General features: G+C 37.8%; 1 protein-coding gene across 4 annotated transcripts; it reads left to right on the top strand.

Moving 5' to 3' along the window:
• Positions 1 to 4,310: 4,310 nt before the first annotated feature.
• ZNF883 (zinc finger protein 883) lies at positions 4,311 to 19,785 on the top strand. Of its 4 annotated transcripts, none has more exons than XM_033237781.1 (5): positions 4,311 to 4,486; positions 5,423 to 5,509; positions 13,437 to 13,484; positions 13,665 to 13,744; positions 16,673 to 19,785. In XM_033237781.1, the coding sequence occupies exon 5, from the start codon at positions 17,561 to 17,563 to the stop codon at positions 18,656 to 18,658; it is 1,098 nt and encodes a 365-aa protein (XP_033093672.1). In that variant the 5' UTR covers positions 4,311 to 4,486; positions 5,423 to 5,509; positions 13,437 to 13,484; positions 13,665 to 13,744; positions 16,673 to 17,560; the 3' UTR covers positions 18,659 to 19,785. The 4 variants fall into 4 exon arrangements, with proteins under 4 accessions (XP_033093672.1, XP_033093673.1, XP_033093671.1 ...); XM_033237782.1 differs by lacking the exon at positions 13,437 to 13,484 and adding an exon at positions 8,318 to 8,415; XM_033237780.1 differs by lacking the exon at positions 13,437 to 13,484 and having other exon boundaries at positions 5,437 to 5,509.
• The last annotated feature ends 483 nt before the right edge of the window (positions 19,786 to 20,268 follow it).

The raw sequence follows: 20,268 nt of genomic DNA, 5'->3' as shown, positions 1-20,268 counted from the left end.
TCCCCCTTGCGCTTCCAGGTGAGGCGATGCCTCGCCCTGCTTCAGCTCACGCTGGTCAGGCTGCAGCAGCTGACCCGCACCGATTGTCCGGCACTCCCTAGAGAGATGACCCCAGTACCTCAGTTGAAAATGCAGAAATCACCGGTCTTCTGTGTCGCTCGCGCTGGGAGTTGGAGACTGGAGCTGTTCCTATTCGGCCATCTTGCTCCGCCCCCCAAGACCCAGTCTTAAAAAAAAAAAAAAAAAAAAAAAAAAGTTGGGCCAGAAGCCCACTTATTAAAGCAACCAACACTGAGTGCCTGTGTGACACCTGGTATTGTTTCTGGTGCTAATACCACAGTGAACAAATAAAATTCTTGACTTTGCTGGACTTACGTTCTAGAGGTAGTGGGTACAGGCAACAAATAAGTATGAGGCACCAGTCAAGGAGGTTGGGGAAGAGTTTTATTCTTGGGGTTTTGGGGGTTACCCTCTGTGAGGTGACCCCCAGGGGCCAGAAGGTTGTGAGGGAGTGCATCGTGCAGGCATCTGGGGGATGAGTATTTCAGACAAAGGGGACTGCAAGGAGAAGAGCCTAGAGGTGGAATTGTTTTTGGGTTTTTGAGGAAAACTGTGCTCAGGGCTAATTGAGGTATAACAGGAACATGGGGAAATGAGGTAGTTGTGTTAGGCTGTGGGAATCTGGGCAACTGGGTAATGGCTCTTGGTACTGCTGACCAGGCTGGACGTGCAGAGGCCGGCTCTCCAATCAACCAGACACTCCACTTCTCTCTTCACCAAGTGGTTAGCCAGTAATTGTCTCTTGTTCTAACAACCAAAAACAGAGCCATCATAAACATTTTGAAACCAGTGGAACAATATTCCTGAAATACTGATTTTGAAGAACAACAGCTAGTATTATGATGGGCCTGTTTCCAGGAACAGACAGTTTCAACGAAAGTTCTGTCTTGGGATAAGAGTGTTGAATAACAACGTTCTCTATGCCAAGAATAGAAATTTGGAGTCTTCATTGTTGTCCTTGAATTCCTGAAATAACCTCAGAATGTCCTGATTTGATATTTACTCTGGAAGTGTATTTGACATTTATCTAATTTTCTTCCATTCGGGCTTAAATTATTCATAATGTTTAAAGATGAGCAGTAACATGACTACTTCAAAAAAGCCCCTTAACCACACAGTTGTATAATTTAATGCCCATTTTATTAAAGGCATTCTAAGTGCCTTTAATAATATCCAGTTTCAGCATCTGGATAGGCCCTTTTTGCTACATCATTACATGATGGAAGGCATCATATGACAGAAGAGCAAAGAAAGAGAGAGAGGAGCAAAAGGGAGGCAAATGCATTTTCTTGATAGATAAAGATATTAGTCCATTCGTGAGGGCACAGCTCTCACCAACTAACTACCTCTTTAAAGTCCCACCTCTCAATACTGTCACAATGGCAATTAAATTTCAACATGAGTTTTGAAGAAGACAAGGATTCAAAGCATAGCAATGTCCATACTTCCAATAGTGCCCTATAGATACAGTGCAATCACTATCAAAATCCCAATGGCATTTCTTTTTTTTTTACAGAAAAAAATCCTGAAATTCATTTGGAACCACAAAAGACTCAAATAACGAAGGAAAATTTGAGCCAGACTAACAAAGCTCGAAGTATCACACTCCCTAATTTCAAAATATGTTACAAAAGCTCCATTAATCAAAAGAGTATATGACTAGCATAAAAATAGACATCTTGACTAATGGAACAGAATAGAGAGCTCAGAAATAAACCCACAAGGATGAAAAGATAGTCTCTTCAATAAATAATGTTGGAAAACTTGGATAGCCACATGAATGAAACTGGACCCTTATGTTACACTACATGCAAACATTAACTCAAAATGGATTAAAGACTTAAACATAAAACCTGAAGCAATAAAATGTTTAGAAGAAAACATAGGGGAAAATATTCTAGACATTGTGCTGCCCAATGATTTCTTGGATATGACACCAAAGTGGGATTACACCAAGTGGGATTATATCAAACTAAAAACCTCCTGCACTGGCCAGGTGCGGCGGCTCATGCCTGTAATCCCAGAAGGCTGGGGGGGGGGTGGATCACGAGGTCAGGAGTTTGAGACCAGCTTGACCAACATGGTGAAACCCCATCTCTACTAAAAATACAAAAATTAGCCAGGCATGGTGGTGTGCACCTGTAATCCCAGCTACTCAGGTGGCTGAGGCAGGAGAATCGCTTCAAACCGGGAGGTGGATGTTGCAGTGAGCCGAGATCATCACGCCACTGTACTCCAGCTTGGGCGACAGAGGGAGACTCCGTCAAAAACAAAAAACAAAAAACAAAAACCCTCCTGCGCAGCAAGAAACAACAAAATAAAAAGATAAAAAAGCAACCAACAGAATTGGAGAAAATATTTTCAGACCATATATCTGATAAGAGGTTAATATCCAGAGGGTTAATATCCACCTGACAAAGGAATTCCTACACATCAATGGCAAAAAACAAATAACCTGATGAAAATTGGGTGAAGCATCTGTATAGTCATTTTTTCAAAGAAGACATACAAATGGCCAACAGGTATTTGAACAAGTGCTCAGTGTCACTAGTAATCAAGGAAATGCAAATCAAAACCACAACGAGATATCACCATACTTCTGTTAAAATAGCTATTATAAAAATAAATACATAACAGATGATGTAGAGAAAACAAACCCTGTGTACTATTAGTAGGAATGTAAATTGGTTCAGCCACTATGGAAATCTATATAAATGTACCTCTAAATATAGCATTACCCTTTGATCCAGCAGTCTCACTTTTGGGTATATATCCGGAGGAATGGAAATCTGGATCTCGAAGAGATATCTGCACTTCCATGTTTATTGCAGCAGTATTCACAATAGCCAAGATATGGAAACAACCTACATATCCATTGGTGGACAAGTAAAGAAAATGTGGTATATACTTAAAATGGAATATCATTCAGCCTTATTAATAATGAAATCCTGTCATTTATGACCCCATGGATGAAACTGGAGGATATTATGCTAAGTGAAATAAGTTAGGTGCAGAAAGACAAATATTGCATGATCTCACATGTGGAATCAAAAATAGGGAAATATGTAGAAACACAAAGTAAAATGGTGGAGGGGCTGGGTGAGGGAGAAATGGGCAGGTTTTGGTCAAAGAGTACAAAGTTTCAGTATTTATTTATACAAAATAAATAAGATCTGGATGTCTTCTGTACCATAAAGAGCCTACAATTCACAATAGTGTATTATATGCTTAAAAATAAGTAAAGAGGGTAGATCTTACATTAAGTGTTCTTACCACAAAAGGCGGGGGAAGACCAAAGGGGTGTAAACTTTTGGAAATGATAGATGAATTTATGGGATTGATGCCATGACGGCTTGATGGTTTCATAGGTATATACTTATCTCCAAACACATCAAGTTGTGTATATTAACTGTGTACAGTCATATCAATCATACCTCAATAAAGCAATTTTTAAAAGTATGTGTAGTTTTATACTTGAGAATATGTAATTATACAGAATTTGTATATATATGCATAGAAATTACATATTTAAATATAGAAGAGGGAGTATCTTGGAGTGAACTTTCATCTGACTTTAATTTTATTCTTTTTTCTTATCTCTATTCTCTGTTATCTACAATCTATCTATCTATATTCGTTTGTTTAGGAAAAAAAGTTAGATATGCATATTCCCTCTTCATTATATTCGTTTCTTGGACGTGTTTGTCAAGAATAGATGTGGAAGAGGGAACAGATTAATCTACAAGGTTGTTCATCAGTATGCTATTTTTGGTAGCACTAAAGTGATCATAACCTAAGTTTCTAACAGAAAGAAAAAAGCTAGAAAAAAATTTACCCCAAAAGTATGACCGCATTCTTGGATGGAATCTCTCTGGTGCTTGTTCGCTGTCTTTCTCTTCTCTGCCGCCTGTTTTTCCCCCGCCCCGCACCCCACCATCCCCTCAACACACACTCATAACAAAGAAGCTGGCTATAAATCAGAGATTTACTTTTAGAATGCTAAAAAAGAATTAACCACTGCGTTAATAAATATTTCTGCAATGAATCCATCTGGGTAGTTTGCTTTTTTATCTTTTGAATAAAGGGTTATTTATAAATCATCTATTAATGTACCGAATAGGTATTACTTTTGTATCGGGGGTGTTGTTAACGCAAACTCTGCATCTCTTTGGATTTACAGTTGTTTATAGCAAAAGAAAAAAATCTTTGTTTTTCTTTTTTCTTCTTTTTATTTGAACAACAGTGGAAAAGACTCACGTTCCCAATGCGCAAAGCATTAGTAAAATACCGGTGGAAGACGCAGCTCGCGGGCGCCCTTTGCAGAAGATGCTGGGAAATGTAGTTCCTGTTGGCCGCGTGCGCAGGCGTACTTCTTGGCTTGGGCACCTCATCGCCCGGCAGTGCTCTTTATTTTTCTGTGGAGCAGGTGAGCTTTTTCTTTCCCGACCCCTGGACTCGTGTGGGAGGCTGGGAGAGAGGTCCGCTTCAAACAACCGTTCGGGCGGGTCAGCAGAGGCCTGAGAATGCATTGGCCGGGCCCGAGGGCGGAGGCAGGGGCGGAGGAAAGGCGATTAGGTCAGGCTGGGTATTTGGTTCGCATTGCAGTGATGGCCCAGGGTGATGGTGACCTGGGCCAGCATCCCGCTTCGGGGTGAGGAGGAGGCAAAGCCCTGTCTGCGCATCCCAGCCTTACCAGTCGGGGCCTTGGGTTCTCTTCTGGGTTGGAGGGTCATGAAAACAGAGCTCAGAGCTTTTGGGCCTTGCTTTGACTCTGATGGGGGGCAGTTTATCTGGGGAGGGGCAGCCACCCCAGACCTTGGTGGTAGACCTGGGAATTGCGAGAAAACCGTGATATAGGTATTTAGTGCCAACTAGAATTTAGGTTTCCCGACATCCAGTTCTTGCTCTTTCCTCAGAAACTCACCTCCTCTCTAGAGGTAGTTTGTTTCGTTTTACTGGTAAATTTCTGAAGTCTCTTCGATAAAGAACTGTGGAATTGATTCCCTACACTCTGCGGGCAATGAAGAGCAATTGTTTGTTCTTTGAGATGGCATTTGTGGATGCACTGCAAAAAATTGTATATGCTTTACAAGTATTATTATTAACAAACAAATAGGGGGCTGATGTACTCGGTGCCACCCATCATGGGAGGATAAAGTTAGCCCTGTTTCTGGTTTGTCAGATTGGACCAGTGACCAGAGACAGGAATGTAAGTGGCCTTTCACTTCGTACTCTGCAGGGAAACAATCTGTTCCTAGACTCATTCTGACATTTTTACAGAGGGTGCAGGTTATATCCAGGTAGTCAGACAGGCTTCCCATAAAGACAATCCTGATTTCTCAAGGCCCCTTTCCTTTTTCAGCTCTGCTTTCTCAGGTCTCTACTTACTTCTATAAGATGGCATCAAGAAGAAGGACCTGACCACTGGCCCCTGACTACGTGGTCTTTGGTGAGCAGAACTTTTCAAGGCATTTCTTAATAGAAATTAAGCTGGGTTTAATTTCCAAAGTTCCATCTTGCAGTGTGGAAAAATCATATGCAATTAAATGTCCCTTGAGAATCTCTTTTATTGCTCATTATTTGCTTTCTTTCTTTTTTTTCTTTTTTTTTTTTTTTTTTGAGATGGAGTCTCGCCCTGTCACCCAGGCTGGAGTGTAGTGGCATGATCTTGGCTCACTGCAACCTCTGCCTCCTGGGTTCAAGCAATTCTCCTGCCTCAGCCTCCTGAGTAGCTGGGATTACAGGCGTGTACCACCACACCTGGCTAATTTTTGTATTTTTAGTAGAGACGGGGTTTCACCATGTTGTGCAACCTGGTCTTGAACTCCTGACCTCGTGATCTGCCTGCCTCAGCCTCCCAAAGTGCTGGGATTACAGGTGTGAGCCACTGCACCCGGCGTAATTTTTCTTTATAACTGACAAATAAAAATTGTATATATTTATCATGTGTAACGTGTTGTTTTGAAATATGTATACTTGGTAGAATGGCTAAATTAGCTAGTGAACATGCATCACCTCACGTACTTTTCATTTTTTTGTGGTGAGAGCACTTAAACTGCTCTCATAGCAATTTTCAAGAATACGATACATTGTTATGAACGATAGTTCATAATGTGTATTTACATGTAGTGTGTATACAACCATGCAATAATATACATGTATAAATGTACCCCAACTATGTTCTTTAAACATTAAAATAACTCAGCATAGCAAGATGCTCACTTACGAGAGGGCTGTGAGAACTGAGACTGAGGAAACAGGAGATTCTCCCATCTCACTCTTACCTTTAGATGACATACTTTCTTGAGCCTGTTGGGCAGATTTGTACAGATAAAATATATGTATGTGTCTGTAATGCAGCTCTGCTGTATTTTTTATTTCCTGAAATATCACCTCTGTCCAGAGGGAGGGAAGATTTTCTTTCACTCACTGAATAAATATTCACTGAGCGCCTCCTTTTTGCCAGCGAATATTCTAAGCATTGGGATATAACAGTGAATAACACAAAGTCCCTGCCTATGTGGAGCTGACAGTCTTGGATGGGACAATAATGTAAACACAGATATTCCTCAACTTAGCATGGGGTTACACTCCAGTAAATGTGTAGGTTGAAAATATTAATTCAAAAATGCACTCATTCACCTAATCTACTGAACATCATTCATAGTGATAAATAGAGGAAACTATACCAGAGTAACGGGGCTAGGGAAGGCATGGGACAGCCATTATTTAATATAGGGGAGTGGGAGAAGGCTTCACTGGTAGATGACATTGAATAGAGACTTACAGAAAATGAGAATATGGGCTGGGCGCGATGGCTCATGCCTGTAATCCCAGCACTTCGGGAGGCCGAGGCAGGCAGATCACGAGGTCAAGAGATTGAGAGCATCCTGGCCAACATGGTGAAACTCTGTCTCTACTAAAAATACAAAAATTATCTGGGCATTATGGCAAATGCCTGTAGTCCCAGCTACTCGGGAGACTGAGGCAGGAGAATCGCTTGAACCCAGGAGGTGGAGGTTGCATTGAGCTGAGATCATGCCACTGCCTTCCAGCCTGGGCTATAGAGCAAGACTCCATCTCCAAAAAAAAAAAAAAAAAGAATATGAGCCTTGCAGATATTTGGGAAGAGGAGAGGAGGAGGATTAAGTTCCTCAGCAGAAGCAACAGCAAATGCAAAGCCTTAAGGTGTGGATATGCTTAACCTTTGTGGCAACATCAGGAAGGCCATGTGGCCTGAGACAGATGAGTAAGAGCAGCAGAGTAGGAGTTGAGATGAGAGAGGTAAGGCGTATAGACCACACAGCACACAGGCTAGTATAGGCCACAGCCAGTTTGGCTTTTGTGCTGAATGAGAAGAGAGAATGTAGGAGGTGATGGTGGTTGGTGTTATTGTTTATTCAGCTCTATTGAGATTTACATATAATTTACCAATTTTCATAGGAGGATTTTGAATAGAGAAGTGACATAACTTGACTTAGTTTAAAGGAACCATTTTGGATGCTCTGTTGAGAATAGAGTATAGGGTACCAAGGTCAGACATGGATACTGGCTAGGAAGCTAAAGCAATCATCCAGGTGAAAGCCGGATTTTTCTATTTCCTTCATTTTCTGACTTTTTAAGCTAACCAACACTTCATCCACCCCAAACTTCCAATTCCTCTCCCCATCTCCACTGTCATGCTTCCTATTTTACTAAGGGAACTAGCAGAGAACTTCCAAATGCTCTCACCACTACATCCCCTAACCTTCCAGGAAGTATTCCCATTATACTCCATAGTAACAGGAGGGAGCCTGTCCTCCCTCCTGTTACTATGGAGAAATGGCCTGGACTCTAATTTATGGCCAATTCATCTACTAGTGCACTAGATCCCACTTTCTCTCACTTGCCTGGTACAGTGCCAGGGACAATCATTGAGCAAAATTCCTGATAGTTTTGTCAAATGACATATATATTTTGCTTATTTAGATATATAGACATAATTTTTCAGAAAAATAGAAAAATTAAAATAAAATGCTGGATTTTTAAATCATAAATGATCTAATATCCATCGACACTAATTTGCTGTGAGAGAAATCTGCAAATACATAATGCTTCTATCATTCTTGAGTTGAAAGGGACTTCTGTTAAAAGAGTTCAACTATAATTCCATTGGATCAAAGCTATTAATAAATCCATAGAATTTTCTTCCTTTTCATAAATATTTCTTCCTGTTACTTCCTGTTACTCTATGCGCCACTCCCTCCCACTTTCCTAGGAAGGAAGACAGACATTGGAAGTAGAACATTGAGGTAAAATGAATGTAATGATGTAACGAGAGGAAAAGTACAAGGTGCTGTGAGTTCATTTTTGCAGGTAATATAACTATTACTAACAATGTGTATGACTCAAAGGTAATTTATCATGAACCTGGTGCGATTGTAATGTGACTTTGTAAAATAAATACAAATAAACCTTTTCCACTAAGAGTATATGAGAGCAGCCATTTCCCCAGTACTTAAAACAGTACTGAAGATTACCTGTTTTTAACATTTTTGCCAATCTGATGAATGAAAATTAGTATGTTAATTTGTATTTCTGTGATTAGAAGTGAGGTTGAAAATCTTTTTGTATGTTGATCGTTTGTATTTCTTTTGTGAATTTCCTGTTCATATGTTCATATCTTTTGCCCAGATTTGTATTGCATTATACATTTTTCCTATTTGATTTGTACAAACTCTGTATAATACAGAAAATTGTCCTTTTTGCTTTATTAGTTGCAAATATTTACTCCCAGTATGTCTTTTGTCTTTTAATTTAGTTGATTACCTTCTATGTTTGTATAGTCAAATCTGTGAGTCTTTTTCTGTATAGCCTCTAGATTTTATATTTTATTAAGGATTTCCCCATTGCAAGATTATAAAAATATTCTTCTAGTGGTTTTCCTGGTTCTTTTATAGTTCTAGTTTTATGTTTAAGTCTTTAATTCATCTATAATTATTTTTTATAAGGCAGCAGCTTTAAATTTATTTTTTCCGTAAGTGGATAAACCAGTTGTCCTAAGATTATTTATTAAATTTTTATCCTTCCTTAAATAATTTGAAATGCTACCTTTAACATGTATTAAATCCCTGCAAAATAAAGGGCCTATTTTTAGACTCAGCTTCATTTTATTATTCTTTCGATCTATCTCTGTGCCACTACCACCCTGTTTAAAATTAATGTAACTATAGAATATGTTTGGATGTCTAGTATGGGCAAGTCCCCCACCCTCAGTCCTCATCTTTTTTCTTTTTGAAAAGTATGTATTATATAGGTGTTTTAGACAGTTTGGGCTACTGTAAAAGAATACTATAGACTTCATGGCTTAAACAACAAACATTTCTTTCTCATAGTTCTGGAGTCTGGAAATTAAAAATCAGAGTGCCATCATGGTCAGGTTCTTGTTGAAGGCCCTCTTGCTGGTTTACAAATGGCCATGTTATTGTTTTCTCATATGGCAGAGAGAAAGATCATTTCTCTCATGTTTCACCTTATAAGGACACTAATCCCATTGGTGAGGCCTCCATCCTCATGACCTAATTACCTCCCAAAGGCCTCACCTAATACCATCACCTTAGGGGTTAAATTTTCAACATATGAATTTTGAGATGACACAAACATTTAGTTCTTTGCTAAAGTTTAGTCAGTTAAGTTGGGGTATGCATTAGTATCCTAGCACTGCCCTAGCAAAGTACCACAAATTGGGTAACTTAAAACAACATAAATTTATTATCTCACAGTTCTGAGGCTAGAATTCCAAAATCAAGCTGTCGGCAAGGTCATCCTGCCTCTGAAACCTGTAGGGAAATCATTCTTTGCCTCTTCCTAGCTTCAGGTGGTTTGCTGGAAATCTTTGGTATTCCTCAGCTTGCAGCTGCATAACTCTGTTCTCTGCCCTTTCATCACATGGCTTTCTCTCTGTATGTCTGTGGGTCTTCCCATGACCATCTTCTTAAAAGGGCACCGGCCATACTGGATTAGGAGCCCACCCCATTCCAGTGTGAACTCACCTTAACCAATTACATCTGCAGTGATCCTGTTTCCAAATAAGGTCACATTCTGAGGTACTGAGGTTAGGATTACAACATACCTTTTTTGGAGGGACACAATTCAACCCACAACAGGGGAGAATTGACATCTTTAAAATATTAAGTCTTCTCATCCAGAAATATGGCTTTTCAGTTGATTTTCTTGAACTGCTGAGGAGTCAGCAGTCTTATTGTTTCTGCTTTGAAGTTACTCTGCCCTTTTGTTAAATTGCTTTTAAGATTGTTCTCCTTTTCTCTGATTTTTGGGAGTTTGACTATTCTTTTCATCGGTGTAGCTTTCTTTTTATTTAGCTTCCTTATGGTTTGAGGGCAGTGTAATCTGTGAGTCATTGGTTGGGAAAAATCTATCCTTATTCCCTTAAATATAGCATCATTTCCATTTTTTTTTTTGAGACTCCACTTATGTGTGTGTTAGACCTCTTAAGTAAGTCTCATAAGCCCCTATGCTCATTTTTAAGAGATAAGCTTTTATTGAATGTCTGATATATGAAAAGGACTACATAAACGGCATCATCAGGAAGTAAAACATAAAACAAGGTATATTAGTCCATTCTCATCTGCTAATGAAAACATAGCCAAGACTGGGTAATTTATAAAGGAAAGAGATTTAATGGACTCACAGTTTAGTATGGCTGGGGAGGCCTCATAATCATGGCAGAAGACGAAGGAAGAGCAAAGGGACTTCTTACATGATGGTGGGCACAAGCTTATGCAGGCAGAGGAACTCCCATTTATAAAACCATCAGATCTCTTGAGATTTATTCACTACCATGAGAACAGTATGGGGAAACTGCCCCCAGGAAACTGGGCCCATGATTCAGTTATCTCCACCTGGCCACATCCTTGACATGTGGGGATTATTACAGTTCCAGGTGAGATTTGCGTGGGGACACAGCCAAATCATATCACAAGGTGTCTTAGTTTGTGCTGCTATAGCAAAATACCTGAGACAGGGTAATTTATAAAGAACAGAAATTTATTTCTCACAGTTCTGGAGGCTTGAAGTCCAAGATCATTGTGCCAGCAGGTTTGTTGTTTAGTGAAGGCTCAGTCTCTGCTTCCAGGATGGTGCCTTGTTGCAGAGAACACTGTATCTTTACATGGCAGAAAACATGGAAGGGTACAAACCCACTCCCTCAAGCCTTTTTATAAGGTCCTTAATCCCTTCCATGAGGGCTGTACACTCATGACTTAATTACCTCCCAAAGGCCTTTACCTCCTCATATTATCACATGGGCAATTAAGTTTCAACATGTGGGTTTTGGGGGATTCATTTAGAATATAGCACATGGCTAAATGATGATTAAAAGAAAAACATAAGCTATAAGAAAATAGTTGAAATAAATAGGAGATTAACTTTAACATAAGGTATCTCTTGCTTTTATTAATAAACTTTTTATTTTAGCATGGTTTAAGATTTGCATAAAATTTACAGATATATTACAGAGAGTTCCCACATCCCCATAGCCAGTTTTCCCTACTGTCAACATCTTATATTAGTTTGGTACATTTGTCACAGTTAGTTAGCCAAGGTTGGTACATTATTATTAACTGTAGTATTTCATTAAAATTGTTTTAGTATTTATGTAATGTCATTTTCTACTCTCTGTTCTCATTTGAGATACCATGTTACATTTAGTTATATTTTCTCCTTAGGCTTCTATTGGCATCAATATTTTCTTAGCTTTTTAAATTACCATTATTCTTTTCTTTTAGCTCTCTGTACTTCATTTTGTGTATTTTTGTTGATCTGTGTTTCCCTTAGGCTTAATCTGTTGTTAAACCCATCCTCTGAGTTCTTAATTTCAAGCGTTCTGTTCTAGAATACTAATTTGATTCCTTTTGTTGATTCCAAATTGGTATTGAAATCTTCCAGTCTTGTCTCTATTTTGTCTCTTCTTCTATTTTGTTTTCTCTTATCTGTCCTGTAGTACTGACTCTGTATGTCTAGTAAGTTTTGAACACACGATATATGGAAATACAGCACCACATATTTATCTTTTGTGACTATCCTGTTTGAACACACATGATACATGTATAACATACATATTGTCATCATGTATGAATGCATCATAGAGGTTCAGCTTGATGGCATCTTTCACCAGGAAGGGTCCTCTTTTTTCTAAGAAGATATACTCACTTAGCCCAGCTGAGTTGGGGCTGGGCTGCAGTTTCGATAAGACTTATTCTGCATCTCCACTGCTTCTTTTCCTATGGGTGGCTCTCTTGGGCATTCAGTAGAGAATGTGGCAAGTCTTTGTCTCCTTCACCTTGAAAAACTGTGGAAGATTTGCCTCTGCCATTCACAGGTTTTCAGCTTAGCTCTTCAGACTCCCAACCCAGCTTCAAAATTCAGCCAATTCCTTGGGAAGAGTCTGGTCATGTGTTTGGAACCCCTTCAGTTCCCAGTTTTGTTACTCTAGTCACTTACGAATGCCAAAATCTATGTTAATTTCTCTGCTCTTGAGTGACCTTCTGCAAGAGGTCAAGCTTGGATTCTCAGCCTCTAGCTTAGGCCAGAATGGTAAGAATGTAGTTCCCCAAGGTGAGGTGAAAAGAGGCTGTACTTCCCCCGTGTCATTTCACCATTTGTTTAACATTTTCTTCTGCTTGTTTTGTTTTTATGCTCCCTCATCTTCCTGCTAAGTTTCTATAAGACTTTTCTTTGCAAATAGGGTACATATCTTTTAGTAGCAAGTTCTGTTTCTGTTATTCCTTTTCTGTCAACCATAGAGTGTAACACAAGGAAGATTCTATTGTGATTATTTAAAAAATGGCAGACGGTGATAACAAAGTTTTCTGGGGAAGTTGGTTGCCTGGTTGACATCCAAGGAATCTCATATTATGGCATTTATCTTGGTGAATTCCCCATCATCTGGGATCTTATCCTTCTTATATTTGCAGTCCCAGGAGCTTGAAATCAGTATATACACAGATTCACACCACACAAGCTTGCAGAGGACAGATGAGTTAAACAGAAAGTGGATTTATTATTTTATGTTGATGTGTTAGTTGGTGTTCTCCAGATAAACAGAACCAATAGTATATCTACATCTACATCTATATCTGTTTCTCTCTCTTTAGCTTCTCATTTTTCTATACCCTGTTATAATTGCTTTACTTGAATAATCAATTTTTCCTTTGTGTGTATTGTTGCCATTAATAGGGTTATAACAAACACCTTCTTGCACTACCCACTTATGATATCTCCATATTTTCTGTTATTTCTTAAATTGAGTTTATAGTTTACCTATATTTTGTATGTATATATACATACATATACACATATATATTTTTTAATTTTAGGTGTCTTTATAGGGAAACTTCAGTATTGCTTCCGTATATCCTCAACAGGTAAGTAGTAGACACCAAATAATAAACTTTTTGCCACTCTTGAGCCTAGAATTCTGAACCGTTTTTGAACAACTTAATAGTCCTCCACTTTGTCATTTTTAATTGTTAGCTTTACTCTTTCTTTTGTAAATGTCTGCAGGACTGATCCCTTAATAAGCAGGTACTTGTTTGACGTTTTAGGAACCAGTGGCATTGGAAGATGTCAGAGACATGGCACATGGATGTGATCTTCAAAAACTGTTACAGCCTCATCTCATTGGGTGAGTACAGTTTCTCCAATCCCAAAATATGTAGGATCGTGAGATTTACAGGTGTTCAGCTGAGACTGAGCTTTGAGTTTAGGGACCAGAGACAAGATATTTCTGTACTGAACAGATGATAGTCCTTTTCTTTAAAACTTTATAAATAGGTAGTCTTACTTTGTTACCTTAGAAGTATCAACATTTCTCTATCGCAGAATTCCTGAAGACTACTTAGGACATAATTCTAGGATCCATGGATGTTATCTTCCAACTAAGAAGAACCATATAAATAGATAACAAAGGAAAAATGGAGAAATGTCACAAAATACCAGCCAGGAAAGAATCAGATAATGAAAACAACCAAGAAGACGGGAATCCTTGTAAATAAGAGTCCATTTATCCATTATGGTGGTGCTAGTAACAATAGTGGTACTAGGAGATAGCTTTTGAAATGTTGATTAGGGTCCTCTGTGCAGAGCCCCTCATCTGTATTTTAAAAACCTGCATTCATCTAGTAGAAGCAACAGCAACCTCATTTCTATATAACTTTATCTATCTTCTCACATATCTCTTGATCTCAGAGGAAGATTGGCCCTCTTCCGTTGTTAGTCTTTCCATTCTGTACTTCAGATTCCATTATTTTTTACTTATTTTAGGGCCTGATTTAATGACTGTTTTATGATTCAGTCTCTCCAGTTCACCAGCTTCTCCAGTTCACCACCTACTCCAGTTCACCTTTCCTTCAAGACATTAAAAAGGTTTTCTTGCTTTTAAAATAACATGTTGCCTAAACATTTTTTATCTGCCTTTCAAAATTATTCTGTCACTACCAAATGTTTCAAACTTGTAACTAATATCCTCAATTCCTGTTCTCTTTTAATCTTTGGAGTTAGATTCTTGTCTTCTACTAAAATTATTTTGAGGAGATTCTTGAATTCTTTCTTGATAGCATCCTATTCTTAGTCCTGTGTTCAGAGTTTCTGCCGTGTTTGATATTTTGTTTTACCTTGTGTGACATCACCAGATAGATTCTTTTCCATTCTAATCTTTTTCCAAATGCTTTTTTGTTAACTTCACTTGCTCCCTAACATAAACGCATGTGCCTTTATGGTTTATTTTCTACTTGTTTATTTTTTATCTCAAAAAGTTAGTGCATTCTGACATCCTTGAATAGTCCTTCTATGTTAACTTTCTTATATATTTTTTTTCAACTTAAGTGTTTCACTTACATTCTATCCCCATATATTCCCCTGCTTAAAGTTTATCTCCATTAGAATGTCCTACTTCACTTTCAATCACTTTAACCTCAATATGGTGAAAGGAAAATCACCAGCTTTCCCTAGGTTGCCTCTCTTTCCTTTTCTATCATTAGTACAACTATTCTTCCAGCCTTCTTGGCTAGAAACCATTGTATCTTTATGAATCTTGTTTTGTAAAAATTCCCTATAATCTAGTTCAGCATTTTTTGTTGCTTCTTTTTAATGTCTTATCTACACTTACACCAAATTCTTACTAGTATTATCCCAATCCAGGCTCATATTATTCATATTATGCCTTCTTGCTAAGTTTCACCATTGTTCTTTTATCCATTTTAGATAGAATTAACAAGCTTTTAATCTAAAACATCACATCTAAGATATATTTATCCTGTTAATGTTCTGACATAAAACTTCAGTTTTCCTGTCTCCTGCTAGATGACATTGAATTTCTCTGTTTAAAGTGTGAGAGTTTTTTATTATCTGATCCTATTTCACTTTTCTGGATTTTTTCCTCTGGTTTCCAAAAACATACATACATTTGAATTAGTTCCATTGTCTTTTATTCACAACATTTATTTTACTGAATCTTTACCTTTGATTTTATTATGCACTTTGTCTCAATGCTTCCATTTCTTTTACCACACTTATTGTGATAGCATACGAAATACATCTGGTCTTTGTTTCCAATTCTTGTCACAGAGCTTTGAAAGCCCTCCAGATTTCCTAAGTGATAGGAATATATTTTGTTTTTCATAGTACACTTTTTTTTTTTAAAAAGGTGTATTATGATGAGTTTATGATGAGTTTATGTTGATGAGGTGAAATAGGGTAGGGCCCCTAGATAGCCTCAATAGTGGGTCTGATCACTAAAAAGACCAAGCAACTAGAGGGTTAGAACTTTCAGTTCCACCCACCAACCTCTGGGAAGAAAGATGTGGGGATGGAGATTAAGCTCTATACAAACTCTTAAACAGTGATATTTGATGAGCTTCTAGATTGGTCAACACATCAAGGTGCTGGAAGTGTAGCATGCCCAGAGATGATGCAGAAGCTCTGTACCCCTTTCCCTTCTGCCCACCTTGCACTGTGCATCTCTTCCTGAATGGCTTTTTCTGAATTGTAGCCTTTATAATAAACTGGTAAATGTAAGTAAAGTGTTTTCCTGAGTTCTGTGAGCCATTCTAGCAAATTATTGAACCAGAGGAGGAGGGGTTATAGGAACCCTCAAATTGTAGCCAGTCGGTCAGAAGTATGGGAGGACCAGCTTGTGATTGTCATCTGAAGTGGAAGCCGTCTTGTGGGACTGAGCCCTTTAACTCGAGGGATATGATGCTTACTCCAGGTAGGTAGTGTTGGAATTAGAGTAAATTGTAGGATATCTAGAGTTGGTGTCCAGAGAGTTGGAGAACTGGTTAGAATGGAAAAAAATCCCACACATTTGCACATAGAAGTGTTCTGTGTTAAGTATGAGTTATAGAGAAGAAAAAGCTGTGGCTATACAATTTGACAGAGTTGTTGTGAGTAGAGCAACAGTGTTTTTCAGACATATATATCGATCCATTTCACCTTTAAACTTCCCTATTAATCAGTACTTATATTGAAAAAGTTGACATTTTATCAGAGCACTATTTTATTTTTATTTTCTGTAACTGATGAGTGAGCCTTGTTTTCTGCCTTTGTATTTCAGAGGAAAGAGATAATATCTTCTACTTAATCCTGGATACTATATCCAAAGTCAGAGCATCCACTCCAAAGCAGAGAATTTCTGAAAAACAAAACAATGTCATTATATGATGTTAGAATTTTTTTTAAATGATGGTTCCTAATACTTCACGTTAGAAGAACTCGAATTTGATGACCAGTTTGAGAAACACCAGTATAACCAGATTACAGGAAAAAGCAAGTCAAAAGGAAGATCATGAAGAGAACAACTTTGAGGAAACATTTAATCAAAGACCAAAGCTTTTTAAACAACTGAGAGTTTGTATAAGAAAAAGACCTCATACAGTAAGTAGTCCCCAGTTATTCATGCGGTATACACTCCAAGACCCCCCAGAGAATGCCTGAAATCAATGATGTACCAAACCCTAACCAGGTTCTTAGTATGAGCTACTGAATGATGAATAGGTGGGTAGTATATACAGTGTAGATACACTGGACAAAGAAATGATTCACAGCTCAGGCAGGACAGAGCAGATCACACAAGATTTCATCACAGTACTCAGAAAACCACACCATTTAAAAGTTATGAATTGTTGATTTCTGGAATTTTCCATATATTTTTGACCACAATTGCCCGTGGATAACTGAAACCATGGAAAGTGGAACTGTGGATAAGGCAGGACTACTGTAACTATGACATCAATGGTAGGAACCTGAAGCATAATTCTGCTGTAGTGGATTTTTTCAAAAGGCAACTCATGAATGAAAATAATTTATTAGATATAAGAAAGGATGCATTTTTATCTCAAACTTTACTTATTTACTTATTCTGGAAATAAATGAAAAGCCAACACCTATTACATACCCACAAAAATGAAAAAATAAATAAATATAAAGCCATAGTTCAGTACTGATGGAATCTGAGAAAATTTATATGAGAATGAACCCATACCTCTGTACTGAATGTGGGAAAGGCTACACTTGTATTGCATCCCTGACCCAGCATCAGAAAACACATATTGGAGAGAAACCTTATGAATGTAAAATATGTGATAAGTCCTTTACCCGGAACACTAATCTTATTCAACATCAAAGAATACATACTGGAGAGAAACCTTATGAATGCAATGAATGTGGGAAAGCTTTTAGTCAGAGCACTAATCTTATTCAGCATCAAAGAGTCCATACTGGGGAGAAACCTTATGAGTGTAATGAATGTGAAAAAGCCTTTAGTCATAGGTCATCCCTTAGAAATCATGAGAGAATCCATACTGGAGAAAAACCCTATCCTTGTAATGAATGTGGGAAAGCTTTCAGCCATATCTCTGCCCTTACTCAACATCATAGAATTCATACTGGAAAGAAACCATATGAATGTACTGAATGTGGAAAAACCTTCAGCCGCAGCACACACCTAATTGAACATCAGGGAATTCATTCTGAGGAAAAATGCTACCAGTGTAAGGAATGTCGGAAGGTTTTTTGCTACAGTACATCACTAATCCGACATCAGAGAATCCACACAGGAGAGAAACCATATGAATGTAATGAATGTGGGAAAGCTTTCAGCCATACCCCAGCCTTCATTCAACATCAAAGAATTCATACTGGAGAAAAACCCTATGAGTGCAATGCATGTGGAAAGGCCTTCAATCGGAGTGCACATCTTACTGAACACCAGAGAATTCATACTGGAGAGAAGCCCTATGTTTGTAAAGAATGTAGAAAAACCTTCAGTCGAAGGACACACCTTACTGAACATATAAAAATTCATTCTGGCATGAAATCCTATCAATGTAATGAATGTCAGAAACTGTTTTGCTCTAGAACCTCACTAATTCGACATCAGAGGATGCATACAGGAGAGAAACCCTACCAGTGTAATAAATGTGGGAAATCCTTCAGCTTAAGCTCAGCTCTGACTAAACATAAGCAAATACATACAAGGGAGAGACCTTATCAATGTAATAAGTGTGGTGATGTCTTTTGTCATAGTACATCCTTAATTTGACATCAGAGAACTCATTTCAGAAAGGAAACCTTAGCCGAGTAATGGGTGTGGGAAAGCCTGCAGTCAGTTGTAGGTTATTGTTTACACCTGAGCACTCACAGTATAGAAAACCATAAGATTGTTATGTGAGGAAAATCTTCAGGCAAAACACTCATTTACTTATTATGCTACTTGTACTGAGAAGAAAGACTATTCTTATAATCTAAAAAATGTGTTATTGAAAGAGAAAGTTATAATGGAAGTGTTCATCCAAAACTGAGGTTTGTTTTTTAAAGACGTATTTAGAAAGTTATTTTCAGAGATAATTTATTAAAATGTATATATTTGCTTATAAAAAAAGCCTTTTGAAGTACACAGAAATCTTAGTAGGATAATGAAAATTGTTCACTGTATACATAATCCCTTTTTATTAAGTCCTATGTTATATTTCAGTGTTCAAGAAACACTTTTGTAGAGCGTTTGAAAATGAAATTGACAGATTTCATTAATAGCCGTAGACAAATAATGTTTTCTCCCACAAAGATACTATACAGTATTTTCTAAGATTTATGTAATAGTTTTAATGGACTATATATACATATATGGTTACAAAGAAAATTGCAACAAATTCTCAGAGGGAAATATTCAGGCACTCCCTAATTATTTTTTCAGTATATTGCAGTAAAAATAGAAATGAAAACAACTAAAAGTAGCACCCCAACATGATTTAGAAATTTAAAATAAGTTTCTAAGTAATTTTGGAGTTAAAGAATAAATCTGTACAGAAAAAAATGTGATTATTAGAAGACGATAAAACTAGAACAAAATTATGCATTGAATTCAGAAAGGAAAAAGAATAGTATAAACCCAAATAAAATAAAATAAATGCTTTAATAAAGATAAAAGCACACATCAATGAAATGGTTACAAAAGGTAGATTTCATAAGGCAATAGACAAACTTCTAGCAAGTAGGAATGATGGGAAAAGGACAAAAAATCCAAGAGTAAGAAAATGATTATAAATATATATGGAAGGAAACTTAAATAGTCGAAATCAATCGTTAAGAAATCTAGCAGTTTCGTCTAAAACACCAAAAGCAAAGGCAGCAAAAGCCAAAATTGACAAATGGGATCTAATTAAACTAAAGAGCTTCTGCACAGCAAAAGAAACTACCATCAGAGTGAACAGGCCACCTACAGAATGGGAGAAAATTTTTGCAACCTACTCATCTGACAAAGGGCTAATATCCAGAATCTACAAAGAACTCAAACAAATATACAAGAAAAAAACAACCCCATCAAAAAGTGGGCAAAGGATATGAACAGACATTTCTCAAAAGAAGACATTCATACAGCCAACAGACACATGAAAAAATGCTCATCATCACTCGCCATCAGAGAAATGCAAATCAAAACCACAATGAGCTACCATCTCACACCAGTTAGATTGGCAATCATTAAGAAGTCAGGAAACAACAGGTGTTGGAGAGGATGTGGAGAAATAGGCTGGGCGCGGTGGCTCAAGCCTGTAATCCCAGCACTTTGGGAGGCCGAGACGGGCGGATCACGAGGTCAGGAGATCGAGACCATCCTGGCTAACATGGTGAAACGGCGTCTCTACTAAAAAATAC

This window comes from Trachypithecus francoisi, unplaced genomic scaffold, assembly GCF_009764315.1.
Source record: "Trachypithecus francoisi isolate TF-2019V2 unplaced genomic scaffold, Tfra_2.0 Lachesis_group16, whole genome shotgun sequence".
Taxonomy (NCBI): domain Eukaryota; kingdom Metazoa; phylum Chordata; class Mammalia; order Primates; family Cercopithecidae; genus Trachypithecus; species Trachypithecus francoisi.
Note: the sequence above shows the minus strand (reverse complement) of the source record. Positions and strands in the feature narration are given on the sequence as shown.